We start from the raw sequence: 17557 nt of genomic DNA on the forward strand, positions 1-17557 counted from the left end.
TGATGAAACAAGTACTCAAAAGGAATTGATTTTCATTTTAGATAAAATTTCCAAAGATTTTTTTCTAACTATTAGGAATTTTCAATAATGGGGTAGGGTGGGGGCCTACAGTGTTCTTATATACTTAGACTGGGAGATCATATTCACTAACTAAATAATATTTGCCAGAAATTTACGGTTTCAATAAACTCCAGTGGGAAACTTATTTCCTCTTGGTTCTTTCAAGGTGACCAAGGATAACATGATGAAAACTTATGATAAAAACTTTGCCTTAGTTCATTTTCTCAGTAGCAACCTCTTCTAAACTTATTTTATTATGAGGAATAAGCAACACAGAATGATTCTAAAAAGCAAACTTTGTCTTAGATTCCACGATTGATGAATTTATTTACTGAAGATAACCAGAACCAGGAATTACACCCACATTTTGGACCCCAATTTCAGTGTGCTTCAAATGGTTTTCTCCTGTCTCCTTCTCTCTGGTGTAATTATTTTGAGTTTAGGAGTGAAAACATCTCAAAAAATTGCTTTGTGTGAAATTTCTTATTATTTTCCTTTGAGAATTCACTGACTTCAAAGAATTCTCCCATCAAAATAGTCCATTTGTGGAGACAACAAAATATGTATTAGATGAAAGTAGCCAATGAATCTACTTTTCAAACACTGTTCAGACAATAGTCCTAGTTTCACAGAGTAAAACACTTGAGTGTCTGCAAATTGATCTACAAATGATACCACTTTAAATACTATGCCCCAGTTATTATATTCATAAGAAGCATCCATATTTCTTTCCAGCTTAAGAGTAGAACCTTACCTACAGAATAAATAAAATTCTTGGTCTATAGTTCTTGCTTAAAATATTCTGAATAGCATTCTGAATAGGTATTCTGAATAGTATACAAGAAAATCACCCAATTTTCCAAAAGATACCAAGTTTTTTCTCTTATTCTTGGGTAAACGTCTCCAGCTGATGGCTAAAAATTTGCAATGACATTTGTAAAAATTGTATAGCTACCAATGCAACATCTATTTGGCAAAATTTGTTCTTTTTTTTTTTGTAGTTGTGTATGCTAATCACCTTAAGCTTACACCCTGTTTTTTTGTTTGTTTGTTTGTTTTTTGTTTTTTTTGGGCCACACCCGGCGATGCTCAGGGGTTACTCCTGGCTGTCTGCTCAGAAATAGCTCCTGGCAGGCACGGGGGACCATATGGGGCACCGGGATTCGAACCAACCACCTTCGGTCCTGGATCGGCTGCTTGCAAGGCAAAACACCGCTGTGCTATCTCTCCGGGCCCTACACCCTGTTTTAATATCCAAAGTACACACTCCGCTTTCCCTAAGTCCCTTACCTTGGTTTACTTAAACACACCTTACTCTCCCCTAATATTAATATCCCTTTCCCACTTAGTGTAGACTGAGTTACTCTGCCAAAATGGCCGGTGGATGCTTCTTTGTGAGTACTCTACTCCCTTGAGATCTGACCTTACCAGAGACTTCTACATCCAGTACTCTGACCTCACCAATGACTCTGACCTCACTTCTATATCCTGGGATCTGATTTTATCAGCATCATTTAAGATCTGGACATTTGCCAGTCCAGATTGATCCCATAGCTGGTTGTGTCTAGAGGAAATTCCAGTATAGAGGTGGCTAGAACCAGAATCCCCCAACGGGCAGACAGTCTCAAGAATAGCTATTCATGGAAACATCTGGTTGACTCTTGTCAGTCAGATATGGAAAAGCACGCACAAGGCGACCAAGGAGCTGTGCTTGCACACTCACCTGGCACCTGTGTGTAGGGCTTCCAGGTGTAAAGCCAACCACGAAACTTCTTGCTGTTGTGCTCAGCACACTGCAGGGCCCGGAAGTCCATACTGCCTTGGGGACATTGCTGATTGTTGCAAAGCTTCAGGACCCGGGTGCTGCCCTCACAAAACTTCCCTCCAGCTGACGGTCTGCAACATGGGTGTCAGTTAGAGGCCCGATGCCTCAGCAGCCTCTGGGAGAACCTGTGTGGCTGTGACAGGAGAGGAGGGGATCCCCACGAGGAAGGACACCTCTACTCTCCCAGGTTACACACAGAACTGAAGAAGCAATGATGTGGCCACTGTCTGAAATAGACCCAGATGCACAGGAAAGATGGAACTGTCTTTCCATCTGCCTGAGAGTTACTGGCCCCATACATTTCCCTTCTAACAGAAGGGCTATGTGCACCCCAAACATGGGCAGGTAAGTACACTGGGTGGGAAAATTAGCACTTGCTTATCATGTAGAATGCAAGTTCTTAGTGACTCAGCCTGTAATTGCTCCTTTTCCTGATGATTTACTACAATGCTCATGGTGCCCATGCCTTTTGTGAAACTCCTCTGGAGTTTCACAGAAAGGGGTACAGATCCAAGCACTGATGACAGCTGTTGGGTCTGTTGTGTTGCTCCTTTATGGAGGTCATTTGGCTAGGGGGTGTCTGAGTAGATGCATACTCAGTACTTCCTATAGTCCTGGACAAATCAAAATGTGATAGGAACCCAGGGACAATGGGAGTCTCCTGGGCATCAGGAGTAGGGATGTACTCACTTGGGGTTTGAGCAGAGGCGGTCTCTGTGAGACACTCCTCCTCCACAGGTCCTAGAGCAGGGTGACCAGGAGGACCAATCAGACCAGTGGCCATCGGTGGGCAGTGGGCCTCTAGCACCATACTTCACGCACTGTCCTCCACGGCACCACTGCAGAGGAAAATGGCAAAGCTTGTGTGGCTGATATGGATTGAGATGGTTCATGGCAATTTCAGTCTCAGTGGTGCTGAATTTGGTGAAACAATGGTGTGAGGTTTGCTGGGAAAAAGATTGGCAGGCCCCAATCACATCAAGAGAAGGGCCAGTAAGACCTGAAGACATCTGATGTTGGCCCAGACAGAAGTCATAAGGATTGTCTGAAGGGAAAAATAGGGTGTTGGCCCTGAACATAAGTAATCAGAACTGCCATGATCCAGGAAAAGTCACCTGACCTACCTGGATGGGAGATGGGGACATTTTAAGTTGACTAAGGACACATCATCATTTGTCTCTTCCTGCACCTTTTTTTTCATCAGAGCTATAGAATCCTGCTGCAAGCTGCTAGAGTGTGTGGCTCTGGTAGCCTCCGGGGAGATTGTCAGACCTGACCTGGGAATGCCTCTCCAATAAAGAGTCCAGCTGGTCAAATCTGTATTTGCTTCTGCCTCTTCTAGCTCACAACCTTTCCAATAGTATATATGGACAGTTTTGACACAATAGTATTGGCTGTTTTCTGCCAGAGCATGCTGAAATCAGTTTTATTTAATCTCTAAAAAAATACTCATTTTGAGAATCTGAAGGGAAAGCACTAAGATTAGTCCAAAGGAGATTAGAGTGGGGGGAGAAATGCATGTTGACATCAAACACACACACACACACACAAACACACACACTCTCTTGAGCGCATGTGTGTGTGTGTGTGTGTTTGTATGTGTGATTAAGGGATTTGTCTGTCTCTATGTTAATCAACACTCACATGATTTCTCATTGGATGGTATTCTATGAATGCAGCACCTCCAATTGGTAGTGAAACCGAATAGTCCCACCTTCTAGGTGTGACGTTCTTCCATAGGTAAAAGGTGAGGAGGGGGTGGGGGCTGAGTGATGGCACAGCAGTTAGGGCATTTACCTTGCACATAGCTGACCCAGGACAGACCACGGTTTAATTCCGGTGTCTCCCAAGCCAGGATTGATTTCTGAGCATAGCCAGGAATAACCCCTGAGCGTCACTTTTGTGTGTCCTCCCCAACAAATAAATGGCAAGGACAGAAGAGGAGGGCTCTCTTGTTCCTACAAGTATATACACTCTTAACACACTCAGATACATACATGAAATCTCTGCCTATACAAATAGTGTATAGTGAAAATCCACTGAGCAACTCTTTCTATTTTCTCTCCAACCTGCTCTGTTCTTAAGACCATACATGTGCTACTGGTCCTTCTCTCTCTCCTCACTGTCACACCCCACCATGGTCAAAGTGGTGCCAGTGAGTGTCTGTTTTCTAAACAGTGTGCTGTGTGTTTTCCACAGAGTTTTTCCACTTCTGTGTTTCCCACAGCAGTGTGTAGGGAGGACTGTCTCAGGAAATATGTCCAGTTGGAGTTGCCAGGGTGCACTATCTCTTGTAACTGGGACACCACGCCTTGTTGTTCAGAGAGAAAATACAACCCACTATCTAGCAAGAAAACCACAGTGCTCCCATTCTTGATACACATATTGATACAGATTATCAGACAGCTGGCATGTGATCCCCGTGACTGACAAATGATTGACACTTAGACATGGTTGAACTGGCTTGATGGAAGAGTATTTAAGAAGAAGAATGGTATTTAAAGTCATACATGGGAATCTGAAAGATCTATAGCAGAGAAGGTGCTTGTCTTGAATGTGGCATACTATATTGTAGTGCTTCCATGAGCACTTCCAGGAATAAATCCTGAGCATAGAGACAGGGGTCATCCTGAGCACCTTTGGATGTGCCCCTGCCTCAAATGCATAAGCGATGAGTACCATTCACTCACTGGTTTCCTTCCATAAGCACAAGGTCAGTCTCTGTCCCTGCCTACCACACAGGGATGACAGTGATTGTTCAGCTCAAAGTGGGATATAAAGACTCCGCTCTGGAGCTCCTCAACCCCATGGAACACAGTTTCATGCATGTTCCAGTGGTGAGTGGGGTTTAATGTCCTCTCTTGTTAAACAGACTCAGGGACCACCTTCTGCCTGCCCATTAATTCCAGCTGATGAATCAGTTATCATATCAGACAGAAAAGGATTCTCCTCTGAGTGTCAGTATAAACAGACCAACTTTTGGGTTTGCAGATATACACAAGCATGTATATGAGACATTTGTGCTAAAACAAAAATGACCAGTGGGACAGTAACAACACTACAATGAGAAGGGCACTTACCTTGCATGCAGCTGACCTGGATATGATTCCAGGCACCACATATGGTTCCCCAAGCCTGCAGGAGTGAGTCCCGAGTGCAGAGTCAGGAGGAAGCCCTGAGCACTGTGTGAATGTGGATCCAAAACAAACAACAGCAAATGCCAGTGCCCAGGAGGAAGGGAGCACCAGGAGGAGTCTGGTGTCTGCAGTGTTGTCCAGGCTGAGTGCAGAGTCTTACCATGTCATGCCCACAACTGGTGCCCTCTGCTGCTGGCATGAACTTCGTCTCGCATTTTCTCCCAACCCGGTGACACCACAGGGCTTTACAGAGATCCTAAAGGGAGAAGAGACAATTAGGACTTTGAAGGGCCCATCATCTAGGATGAAATATTCCTTGGAAATTTAACAGATAAAGAAGGCCTTAAATTGGACTCTCACACCCATTTAACAGGCAGGCATGGACCTGAAGGACTCTGACTCTAAAGTTGACTCAACTTAATTCTGTCTCTGAAAGTGTATTTACAATTTATTCATCAAAAACTCAGCATGATCCTATTTTATTGATGACAAAAGGAGAGTTTATTTTATGCACATATTACAAAAATTATACTAAAATAGATAAACAATAAATCCTGGCATTTAATAGATTTTATTAAACTTAGATTTTACCTTCTCTTTTATCAATCCGTTCAAGTCTGCACCTTCATTTCCAGATTGAAAATAATTCCAAAGACTCATGACTATTCCCCATTCATACATCCATCTGCTGAGTCATCTATTCATTTACATACCCATTTTTCTATATATCCACCCATGTGTATACATGCTATATATATTCATCCCAATCATCGTATATAGATACATTTATTCAACTACCCATTCACTCATGCATTCATTATATCCACCCATTCACCTACTCATCCATCTACACACCCACCCATCATTTCACCTATCTACTCATCTACCAGTCCATCCACACATGCATGCATCTATCTTCCTAGCTATTTATGTACTTACTCATCCATTCATCCATCCATCTATCTGTCCTCATATCAAACTACTTATCCATTTATCAATACACACATGAACCAATACACAAATGCATCTGTCTAGATATCCATTTATCTGTTCATCCATTTATCTATTCATCCACCTATTCATCTATCTATCCTTCCTTCTTTCCAACCATCTAACCATCCAACCACCCATCCAACACTCATCTATCTATCAATACATACATGAATGATTCTATCTATATATCCATTTATCAATCCTCCATCCATCCATCCATCTATCCAACCTTCCATCCATTCATTCACTTAACCTTCCATCCATCCATTCATTCATCCACCAACTGATTCATTTATGCATTATCCTCAAAGCTTTGATAGTGGTGCTGAATATGCAGGGATATTGCTGAATAGAAAGTGCCATAGAAAATATGACTCAGCCCCGCCCTATCAAGTATGTTCTCTAAGAGGAAACAATTCCATGAATCACCTTATGATGCCCAAAGTAAGAGAAGGGGCTTTTCCTTGTGGATTAAGGAAGGAGCCACAGATGTGAAATGGAAGCCACTTTCTGAGCTCCAGAAATTGAAGGATGATGTTCAAGAAAGAGGCAGTGATGAAGGGTCTGTTCCAAGAAAGAAAGCCCTAAGATTGATGAGAATGGAATATAACAAAGTCTGAGACCTACACTTTTATTTTATTTCACAGCCTTAGATCCCAAAAGAGCTTGAGTGACATGACCTTCTGGGATGTCGATCACAGCTTCAACTGCATGTCACAAAACCCTTTCATCAATGGTCTGAATGACTCTCTTGTGGTTTTGAACAAGAACTGCATTATCTTCAGAAACAAAAAAAATTCTGGGGCTACCTGTTCCATGAGGATCAGGCACCCAGCAGAGCTGGAACTCGGTAGAAAGGCATTTTGATGTCTTGTTCCATGATATTGTATGGTTCTTAATTCCATGAGGCAAGAGGTGGAATTGGAGGTAGTTTGGGGAGGTGGCTTTATTATCACAAATTCCGGTTGATTTCACCTTCAGGAATGATATTTCACACCTCTTCCCTACCTTTAGTGACCACACATTTCCAAGTCCAGGTATTATATTTTTCTCTGCTTGCATTGCTCACTAATGCATGAATCAATCAGCTTCAGGCAGTTGGCCATTAAAAACAAACTGTCCATATATGAATTTGAGGACTGTGGTCTGGAGTCTCAGAACTTCCATGTTATTGTGTTCAGTTGCCATCTTTGTTTCATTAACATGTTGATGCTGGGACTGCAATTTGTACTACTAAAACCATAGTCAAGTGTGATCCACTGGTAGTACATACCTGTGTCAACCTACTAAGCCTCACATGTGAGTGAGTAAAGCCCAGGGTTACTAGCTGCAGATAGCTCTGGGCTGGGAGTTAACTTCCTCCTGGCTTGTGTCTTTGTCAGCAGATTGCCAGCCATGAGCAAGGTGAGAACATAGACCCTGGAAGACTTAACATAGGTCAGATCGGCACTTACATATTATACCTGGAAGACTACAAGGGTCCTTACAGACACAAGCCAGTGTCTAGGACTCACAAAAGGGTCTCAGGAAGTACCTGGAGGGCATAATCCCAGGTGATACACAGGTCCTGCCACACCAGTTCATGTCCCATGTGGGCACCATGTGGCATCAGCACTGGTGGGAAGGGCAAGGTGGGTGGGCATGGATGCTCCTGAGTGGGGTGCAAGAAAGCCCATGGAGGTCTGGATCACTCAGACTTGTGCTACAGGAGTCCTAGGGTGCAGTTAGAGAGGAGAGGCATCTGTACATGCAGGAGTGAGTGGGAAAGAGAGAGGTGTGCTCCCCCTAGAATCACACAAGTTCTTTGGAGTGCTGATGAAAGCATCTTCCCAATCCCCCAGCACTACCAGTTGTCCAACACACCACTCCAAAACAAAGACTCAACTATGGAGTACCTCAGTAGAATGGCAATGCATCATCTTAAGAACCCAGCACTCCGAAGATGCAGAAAGGCTTAAGAACTCGTTGCAGGAAGAAGACTATGGAGAGGATATCTGGACCAAGATGGTTGGTGAAACTCTTCCTAAGGACAAACCCCTTGGGATCAGGCTGCCCCAAAATAGCTCAGCTACACTAAGTAGCTCCTCCACACTTGGTGGTGTATGGCAGCCCACTTGAAAACCCCCATTTCATTTTATTCTCTGCAGGAATCAGTCACAGAGTGAGAGGATTTGAGAAAAATCACAGACTTTATGTTTCAGCCTATGAACAAGCAAGTAACCCTTTAGGTGTCCATGTTCTTGCCTTTCAATCTAACCCTGCTGCTTTTTCTCCTGGAATACAAGTGGAGACTCTAGTACTTCAAAGACTTAGAAAGAAAATGAAACACAGCTACAAACCACTCCCCAGAATCACCAACATCCTTTCATCTCCCTCGGATTTAGCAGCTACCTTCTGACCAGCAGGCACAGCAGTTGCATGAAGGCATTGATTGCCTTGGTCGTTCATTTCATGCTTAATGAAACTTCAGGCTTCTCTTGGAACAAAGACTCTATTAAATCATGGTTCTAAGGCCAGAGGCTGGAATGTAGGGCTTGCTCCATTGGGGGTGGGGAGCCCTTCAATTCAATAATAGGCCCAGGACATTCAGGTGATCAAGTTTTAAAGGACTGAGGCATCTGAATTCTGGGCTGCAGAGCCAGGACCACCATGCTGAAAAGGTGGGACCAGAAGGCAGTAGAGACCATAGTGAACTGATTGATTAGTCCTTGGACCCTGAGAACAGAAGCTCCGCATTTGCTCCTCTGGGGTGAAGGCCTGAACACTGTTTCCAGAATAAGCACATAGACCCTGGGGGACTCGACATTGGTCTGAGCAGCATTTAGAGATCAGAGCTGTAACTTCCCAACTCTTAACTTCAGAGCAACATGCATAGAGACAAGCTGCCTGGGAGAGCTCAACATGGTCACTACATGGGACATCTTCAGGTGACAGGTCAGGAAACTTAGCCACATTTCATGGTGACACAAGTTCTACTGATTTACCTCAGGCTGTCTATATCAAACCACCCACAGGGCCCTACAGAATGGCATGCTCCAGAGTACAGTTCTGGACCATGGACGGTTTGGGTGTCTGCATGTCCAGATCACAAGTGTAAAGTTCTCTCTGTATAAAGCCTTTGTGGGGGTCATGATCTGATCATTATGTTTCACTCACACAACAGGAAAATATGAGTATCTCTGCCCAATGCCTGTTTATTCAAGGTGTACTTCCAGACCACCTTTCTTTTGAGGGGCACACCTGCAGTGCTCAGGCAGTGCCAGTGCACACCTGCCAGTGCTCCTGGCTCTGTACTCAAGAATAACTCCTGGCAGTGCTCGGGAAACCATATAGGATGCTGAAAATCGAACATAGGTTGGCCACCTGCAAGGCAAGAGTTCTCCCTGCTGTACCATGGCTAGGTCCTGTCTAAGACTCTTAAACCAGGATTCAAGAGGAGCATCAGCAGTTTGAGCAAAAGAGCATCCAAAGAAACCAATGACTCACTGCACTGTTAGATGTGCGACATCTGTCCAGGACATCTGTCCTGGATGTGACAGTCATAGAACAAGTGAGGGTAGATGGTGGTGATGGAAAGCACCTTAATGTGTAGGGAAGAGAGCTAATAAAGGGAGACACATCCATGCTCCCATGTTCATTGCAGCACTACCCACAAGAGCCCAAGTCTGGAAAGAACCCAAGTGTCCAAGAACATATACACAATGGAATACTACCCACTTTAAGAAAGCATGTCAGAATTTTTTTTTTCTGTTACATAGATTGATCTGGAGGGTAACAGGGTGAGAGAAGTCAGCCAGAAGGAGAAGGACAGACACGGAATGATTTCTCTCATGTGTGGAATGCAACTAGAGGGTATCACGGTGAGGGCAACCAGTCAGAGGAGGACTGACACAGAATGTAAATTTCTTTGTGGACCTTAAAGCTCAGCAACGGGCCCGGAGAGATAGCACAACAGCGTTTGCCTTGCAAGCAGCGGATCCAGGACCAAAGGTGGTTGGTTCAAATCCTGGTGTCCCATATGGTCCTCCATGCCTGCCAGGAGCTATTTCTGAGTAGACAGCCAGGAGTGACCCCTGAGCACCGCCGGGTGTGGCAAAAAAAAAAAAAAAAGCAGCATTAGGCTTGCTGAGGTCTATGGGAACTTTAGTGACCAACTGAGGGAGATGAGGTCGGCGTGGACTTAATATCACAGATCAAAATGCAGCTGTTAACCTCACACAAGCCCACAAGATAGCCCACGCCATTAGCAAACTAGCAAATGCCCACAGGATACTCCTGAGAGAAAGTGCTCACAGCCAGCAGTGCCCATGAAAAGAGCTGCCCCCAAGACATTGTTTCCTACTACGCAGGGTGCCCTGACTCCAAGACTGGACTTTTGGCTCAGAAAGCAACAAAGATGGGTCTTAGAGTGTGAATGGGTGGGAGGTGAGGGCACTTGCCTTTTTAACACCCAGTAGGCAGACCTTGGCTTTCTCTCCGAACTGCCACTTGCACTGTGTGTTGGCATCATACAACTGGCCCGGCAACTTCTCGGGGTATTTGTATTGCTTCATAGGCTGGGGCTGGTCAGCAAGGCACAGGGCTTGGGCCGAGCTAAAACAAGGAGGAGAAAGGTCTTGGGAAGTGCTAGACCTACCCACCCAACCAGCCATCTGTTCTACTACAGTTTCCAGTCCACCCTGGATGGAGGCTCCTGAGAACCAACACTATAGGGATATGATTCCGTCAATGCACAATGCACTGTTGTCTTCTCCCAGCACCCAGAACAATGTTAGATCTCTGGGCTTCAGCATTGGACCATCAGACTGGCTATGGGTATTGCTGGGTGGGATCCTTGACATAAATGTTGCCTAATTATATTTATTCTCTGGGCTTACAACTTCATAAAAAGGAGGTTTTTATGTTTCCTTATCATGTCATGCTGTGACCAGTGGCCAGTGGTACCTTGTGTTCTGAGAGTTTACTCAGTACCCACAGGCCATGGGACACTCTGGCACGTCTTTCTCTTTCATTTCCTTCCTTCCTTCCTTCCTTCCTTCCTTCCTTCCTTCCTTCCTTCCTTCCTTCCTTCCTTCCTTTCTTCCTTCCTTCCTTCCTTATTTTCTTTTCTTTATCTTTCTTCCTTTCTCTCTCTCTTCTTTCTTTTCTTTCTCCCTTTCTGCTTCTGCTCTTTATTATTATTTTTTAAGTCTTTAAACACCATGGTTACAAGGTTGTTCATAATACAGTTGGGCTTTTTTCACAGTTGTTAATTGTTCATAATTGAGTTTTAGTTAATCAATGTCCAACACCCTTGGCCAGTAGACATTTTCTACCATCAATGTCTCTTTTTCCCACCTGCCCTCCCCCCTGCCTGCATCTGGGGCAGACATTTTTCTTCTCTCTCTCTCTCTCTCTCTCTCTCTCTCTCTCTCTCTCTCTCTCTCTCTCTCTCTCTCTCTCTCTCTCATATTTTCTCCCTTTGAGATACTAGTTTGCAAAACTATTCCTAAAGGGGTATCTAAGCATCTAAACACATGTCTTTCTCTGTCTTGCTATTGCACTGACCAAGCTCTGGGATGGTCCCTGAGGTCATGGACAAGTTGTCCTTCTCTACTACTCCCACCCAAGCTCTTGCCAGATAGACTACATTGAGCCAGCCGACCCCTTTTGCTGCCCTGCACCAGCCCCTGCTCCTACCTGAGAAACCTACGCAGGTCCTGGCGACTGCAGGGAGACCAGGAGAAGAGTCCGTTACGACCAGCCAGGGTGGGGGACATGATGTTGCCTTCAGATCGTCTGCACACATTGCCCTCCCCATCGTGGACCATGCCAAAGCTGAGAGAGAACAGAGGGGCCTTCATGGTGAGCTCAGATAATGAGGCCCCACACCTGCCTGAGCACAAAGGGATAGGCAGTGGTAGGGGCAAACCAGAGGGGCATGTCTCCCAGACCCTGCTGCTCACGGGGCTGCTCATGGAGAATCAGAGGTGTCCTGACTCTTGAGCACACACCCCTGCATCTACTCAGGGCAGATGTGAGGTTGATGGAAAAGCAGGAAGCAGGGTGGGGAGGCAGCATCTCCTCCTTAGATTCTGTTTGTCAGGTGTATCGGTGAGAGAAACTGAGCCTCAGGCAACTTTAGGGGTTGCTGGCACTTGTTCCCATGGTTTCCCAGCACTACTCCAGTGCTCATGAGCTTGACCCTACACATGGCTGGGTGGCTGGGTCATGTCTAGGCTTGCAAATAGGAGGTCCAGGGAGTCACCACGGGTGTTTCTTGCTCTCATCTGAAGGCATGTCAGTCACTAGGCTTCTGTGTGTATCTGGGCTTCTCCAGACAGGGAAAAGTCCTGGGCTCTCTGCTACTCTCTCTTAGGGATAGACTTGCCTCTTAGCCTCTTGGGTGTTATCTGTGAAGACTGACCCCACCACTGCACAACTTCCGTGGGTTGAATTGGTGCCCAGTTTTCTTGAATTTCTAAAGCTGACATGTGGGAATGCCCTGACCTGTCTGTCCACCACCTCACTTGGGAAGGAAGCAGCTGGTGACTGGGCCAGCACTGGTGTCTCTGTGCCAAGGCCCCTCCACCTGCTACCATGTGCACAGTCACCAAACTGATGACTCAGGACCAATGGATTGATAAGAATCTCACCAACTCCCTTTACCAGGTCTCTGGGGTCTATACCCAGTTCCCTCCACCCAACTGAGGGGCTGGAGGTGTAAGATAATACCCAGCTATTAACCCAAAACAAAGGCATTCCCCCATCTTCCTTATTTCTTTTCACCAAATCTTTTGCTATGTAAAAGTTCACCTGGGGGGAGGGGCGCCAAGCAGTGGTGCATGCAGTAAGGCATCTGCCTTGCTTGTGCTAGCCTACTATAGACTGTGTTTGATACCCTGATGACCCATATGGTCTCACAAGCCAGGAGCATTTTTCTGAGTGCATAGCCAGGAGAAACCCCTTAGCGTCACTTGTTATGGCTCAAAGCCAAAAAAAATAAAAAGTTTACCTGGATCTTGCGCCACCTTCCCCCACCTGGTTGAGTTTTGTACTGAGAATAAAGAAATAAAGGCTTGGCCAAGGTGGAGACATCACGAGGGAGGAGCCACTGAGTCTATGACTCTTTCCTCACTGGCTTAATTTATTAATTCTCCACTGCTACCCTGCTTTTTCAGAGCTGTCCATCTGAGGGTAGAAATATGGTGCGTGGGGTGATCTCACAATGCATGGGGATTTATTTTACATGTGGGAACTCAAAGGTAACAAAAGGTCTTACTTGGGGGGGGGGCAGAATTTGTAGCTGGCAGTAGCCTAATTCTGTGGGCACAGCCAAAGAAGATACACAGGATCCCAGAGGCAGTGCCCACTGACCGAGACCCAGCAATCCTGACTGTTCCTGAGTGAGCATCAGAAAGGCAAGGACTGCGTATGGAAGAGATGAGTGCATGTCTGGACCCTGCACTTGACTGTGGGGCCTGTCACCCTATCCAGGAGTGGGTGCCCCCACCAAACCTGTCCAGGCACCGCCATGCACCCACCCACAGTCACACTCACTTGTGTCCGGACTCGTGGGCCACAGTGAAGGCCAGGCTGAGACCTGTGTCCTCGTTGATTGTGCAACTGCGGTACTTGCTACACATGCCACGAATGGGTGCAAAGCCTGTGGGCACAGCCAGGATGGTACCATATGAGCACCGGATCCATGAGGTGAGCCTTCTCTATCAGGATCAAGTAGGCTTTCATTTTTTCCCAGGGTGAGTGGTAGTGCATGGATGGAACCCCAAAGGACAGGAACAGTCAGGGGAAGGGGTCTATGGTATGAGCACTACAAAGCTTTCTTACTGGGCAGAGGATTCCCCAAACCCAACTGATGCCATACAGAACTAGACATTCAGGGTTTTCCTGATGCCCAGACCTGGAGGAAGGAGGGTGTTGTCAGTTTGAGAGCTGCTCTTTAGGAAAGTGGAGAGGACTGCTCTCACTTCTAAGATGTCAGGGGTCTGACAATGTGCACCCCATCAAGCTTCCTAGGAGCAGGGGCCAGAAGGCTAAACCACTGTCCTGGGCAACACGGGGACTTGGGTGTTGCCCAGGACAAGGCAGATCTTCTAGAATTGAGCCCCATGCTCCCACTTTGTATTGTCAGAGCTGCCTTGGCTCTTTGCCAGCAAGGAAAGAAATGTAGGGAGGGGTGTGCCTCAGTGACACACACAAGACCATGCTTAAGCATCCCATTTCTTCTGGTGGGAGGGAATAAGCAACCCACAGATGCCTTAAGAAAGACACAAACCCCTAAGTCTGAAAGGACACTCAGGAGAAGTGGGGTATCTCATCCTGGCCCAGAATTCACAGCAACTCACTCCAGGACTGGAAGTCTGAAGCAGCACAATGCCCTACTGTCTGAGGGGTAGAGTACATGTCCCAGGAACCCCGGCACAGGGGCTTACCCAGAGTGTCACAGGGGCCATCCTTCCAGGAACAGATGTCCAGACCTGTGAGCAGGATGGCGTGGTCATGACGCCGTCCATCCATCCCCTGTAGCCCTGACTGCCATTGGCAGAAGCTGGTTAAGGTGTGGTCTGCATGGTGGCTGATCACCAGTCCTGGCTGTGTGGAGAACAAGACCCCCAGGGAAGATAGCAGTGAGAGGCAGTTGGTACCCATGTGATCATTGTAGATGCCTTTTATCACCCATATGTCAAGCACCCAGAGATCTGAGTGGCCTGTAAGCTATTGGTTTTGTTGACCTGAGCAAGCACCCATGGACACCACCATTCATCTCTTTCTTGTCCCCGGGTACTTGGGACAAATATTGTTGACCTTGAAAGTGTTGAAAATCAGCCAGGAAAGATAGGACTTGTGCTTGAATTCCTGGAGATTTTTGGGGTTTAGTGGTGGGGTTCAGAGCAATGCCTCAGAATTCTCCTGACTCATCTCAATCTGCTGGGCAAGCACTCAGGACCTGGACTAGGAGACTCAACACTGCTCAGGTCATGGGGTACAGGAACTGCTCAGACATGCTTGGCAGAACTAGTGTGTGTGTGTGTGTGTGTGTGTGTGTGTGTGTGTGTGTGTGTGTGTGTGTGTGATGGCTGGGCAGGTGCATTCTGGTTCTTCTAAGGATGTTCTATTGCCTATCCCCATCATTAATAACAAATCTGAATCATTTATCTCAATGGTCTTTGCAAAATGTTTGCCAACTTTCAGGGCCAGAGAAATGGCACAGCAGAGAGGGCATTCGCCTTGCATGTGGCTAACACAGGTTCCATTTCTGGCATCCCATATTGTCTCTGAGCCTGCTAGTAGTGATTTCTGAGTGCAGAGCCAAGAGTAACCCCTGATCACCACAGTGTGTGGCCCCAAGACAAAAAAGAAAAATATATTTGTCAACTTTTTCTATAGCTACAAAATCATTGACAGGTGACTCCTCACATATGGCAGAGCAAACTGAATAGTGAGATATCATGTTCCCAACCATAGTGGGAAATTGGGATTTCCAATGAGTGACACTTTGTCTATTGATTATTAACAGTGTTGTTTGGTGACTTTCTGACAGAGGCAGCCTGTTTATGAGCCTGTATAACAACCTATATTGAAAGTTTTAGTTCTTGAAAGTAGCCTAGGCTGGAATAAAATGATCTAGAAAATGCTGACCTTCTCCTTTGACATGGGTCTAAGAGAGGATCAAGGGGAAATTTGCATAAGGTTTTATACTCTGGGGGGTGGTAAATACCTAGAGTGATGGGGCACAGCATAGTCGGGGCCCATCCATGGCACCTTCCTCACAGGCATGCTGATGGTAGGAGACAATGGGTGTAATTCTAACTCCAGAATAAGAATCGGTGTAAAGATGGTGGGTGCACTGTGTGGGCACTGTGTATCTAAGTCACAGACTGTGTCTTCTCCTTTCTTTGCTCTTTTCAGAGACTGCAAACACCCAAGCTCCACCCTGTCCCTCAGCCTGGAGCATGCCTGGCATTCCTCAGCGGGCAGCATCCAGGACCATGACATTCGTCAGAGTGAACACAGGTGTAGGATCAAACGTTCACCTCTAGTCTTCTTTGTGGCTTGGACAGATTCCAAGGTGAGAACATTTGAATTGGAGGAATAATTAACCTGTCACCCAGAGGACCTTCTGGGGGCATGTACACAGATCACCCACACCTCTCACCAGGCTGCCTACTCAAGGGCCCTTGGGCAGGCAAAGAGCTGTTCCCCAGTGGGCTGGGACATGGGAAATTCATCTTGCAAGTGTCTCTTTGAGAAGCAGAAACCCCAGAGTCACAAGACATTAGAGAAGGTGGACTTGATCTCAGAAGCCTGATTTAAGACCTGCTCACTGACCCCAGCCTGGTCAGTCGTGACCCATCAGTCCCAGCCTCTCCTTCCAGGCATGCTCAAAATTGTTCTCCACTCATTAGGCTCTCTGGGATTCTGAACCAAAACTGCATCCATGAACTGTATAATTAGGGGTCTTTATTACAGCAGGAGAAGTGGACATGCCCTTGAAAACTCTCTAGGAAGGTGAAACATCCAGAAGTCTCCACAGTGAAGCCAACCTGCTGAGCTGAAGGAGTAAAACGGGCATTTTCTACCTTCCAGAAAAAAACACAAAGACTCTGTTGTACCCTGGTCTCTCCAGTTCAGTGTTAGAGACTCACTGTGCACCTCACATTCCTGGCTTATCCCCTCACCCCAGTAGACAGCTTTTCTTCTGATGCACACTCTCATAATCCAATTCAAGATACTTCTTATGACCGCTGCACAAAATAAATACCTACAACTGCTGAAGATGATGAAAGAGTAACTGCATTGCTTTAGATACAAAAGGTTGAAGTTTCTGTTACACACACATACACACACAGACACACAGGAAGAGCAAAAATCCAGAGCATGATCATTAAAGGAACAGTTGGCATTGATATCTGTGGCACTTATTTTAAAGGTGCCCATACCTGTTCTTCTTCTAGAAGAATCAGCCCCACGATTGCAATGTTGATGTTCCCTCCTATTGTCCCATCTTTGAACAAAGATGACACCTGAAAAACAACATACATGTTGGGGCCTCATGTGGCTACACTGCCCACAACCTTGAGTTCTCTAGTGGGGAATCCTGTGATGTTCCTGTCCATCAGACCAAACAGCCCACAGACCCAGCGTTGAGTGTTGTTCCTGAGAGCATCTTGGGATCTCAGCCTACCTGGAGCCCAGCACCAGGGAGAAGGCATGGGGTTCTGGTGGGAAGGAGTCCTGGGCAGAAGGAGGGAGAGATATTGTTGAGGTGACCAGAGAAGCAGGCCCACATCTCTAGGTAAGGGTTTTTCTGGTAGCCCAAGGAAGAATGTTTGGGGAGCAATTGAGAGAAGGGAAAGGCACAAGTGCAGGTGCCAGGATGGAGACAGAAGGTGAAGGCTGGGATGGGAGGATGGTGTCAGGGAGGGTAGCAGGATATCCTGGGTGGGATAGGGCATGAGAGTGACACAGAAAAAATCCACAGGGCAGAGGGCAATGGCATATCAAACATTCCTCTGACCAGGCCATATCCAGCCTCAGGACA

At 46.2% G+C, this 17557-nt stretch overlaps 1 protein-coding gene across 1 annotated transcript in view; it reads right to left on the bottom strand.

Annotated features, from left to right (window-relative positions):
* Positions 1-17557, bottom strand: part of ADAMTS16 (ADAM metallopeptidase with thrombospondin type 1 motif 16) — a 57278-nt gene that overhangs the window by 15345 nt on the left and 24376 nt on the right. Inside the window, exons 6-13 of the mRNA XM_049769027.1 lie at positions 16956-17039; positions 14448-14607; positions 13555-13660; positions 11695-11832; positions 10455-10608; positions 5183-5278; positions 2576-2724; positions 1784-1956 (exon numbers count right to left, since the gene is read on the bottom strand). Of these exons, the coding sequence (XP_049624984.1) occupies positions 1784-1956; positions 2576-2724; positions 5183-5278; positions 10455-10608; positions 11695-11832; positions 13555-13660; positions 14448-14607; positions 16956-17039 (1060 nt within the window). The remainder of the gene's footprint in view (positions 1-1783; positions 1957-2575; positions 2725-5182; positions 5279-10454; positions 10609-11694; positions 11833-13554; positions 13661-14447; positions 14608-16955; positions 17040-17557) is intronic.

Source organism: Suncus etruscus, chromosome 2, assembly GCF_024139225.1.
Source record: "Suncus etruscus isolate mSunEtr1 chromosome 2, mSunEtr1.pri.cur, whole genome shotgun sequence".
NCBI classification, from domain to species: Eukaryota; Metazoa; Chordata; class Mammalia; order Eulipotyphla; family Soricidae; genus Suncus; species Suncus etruscus.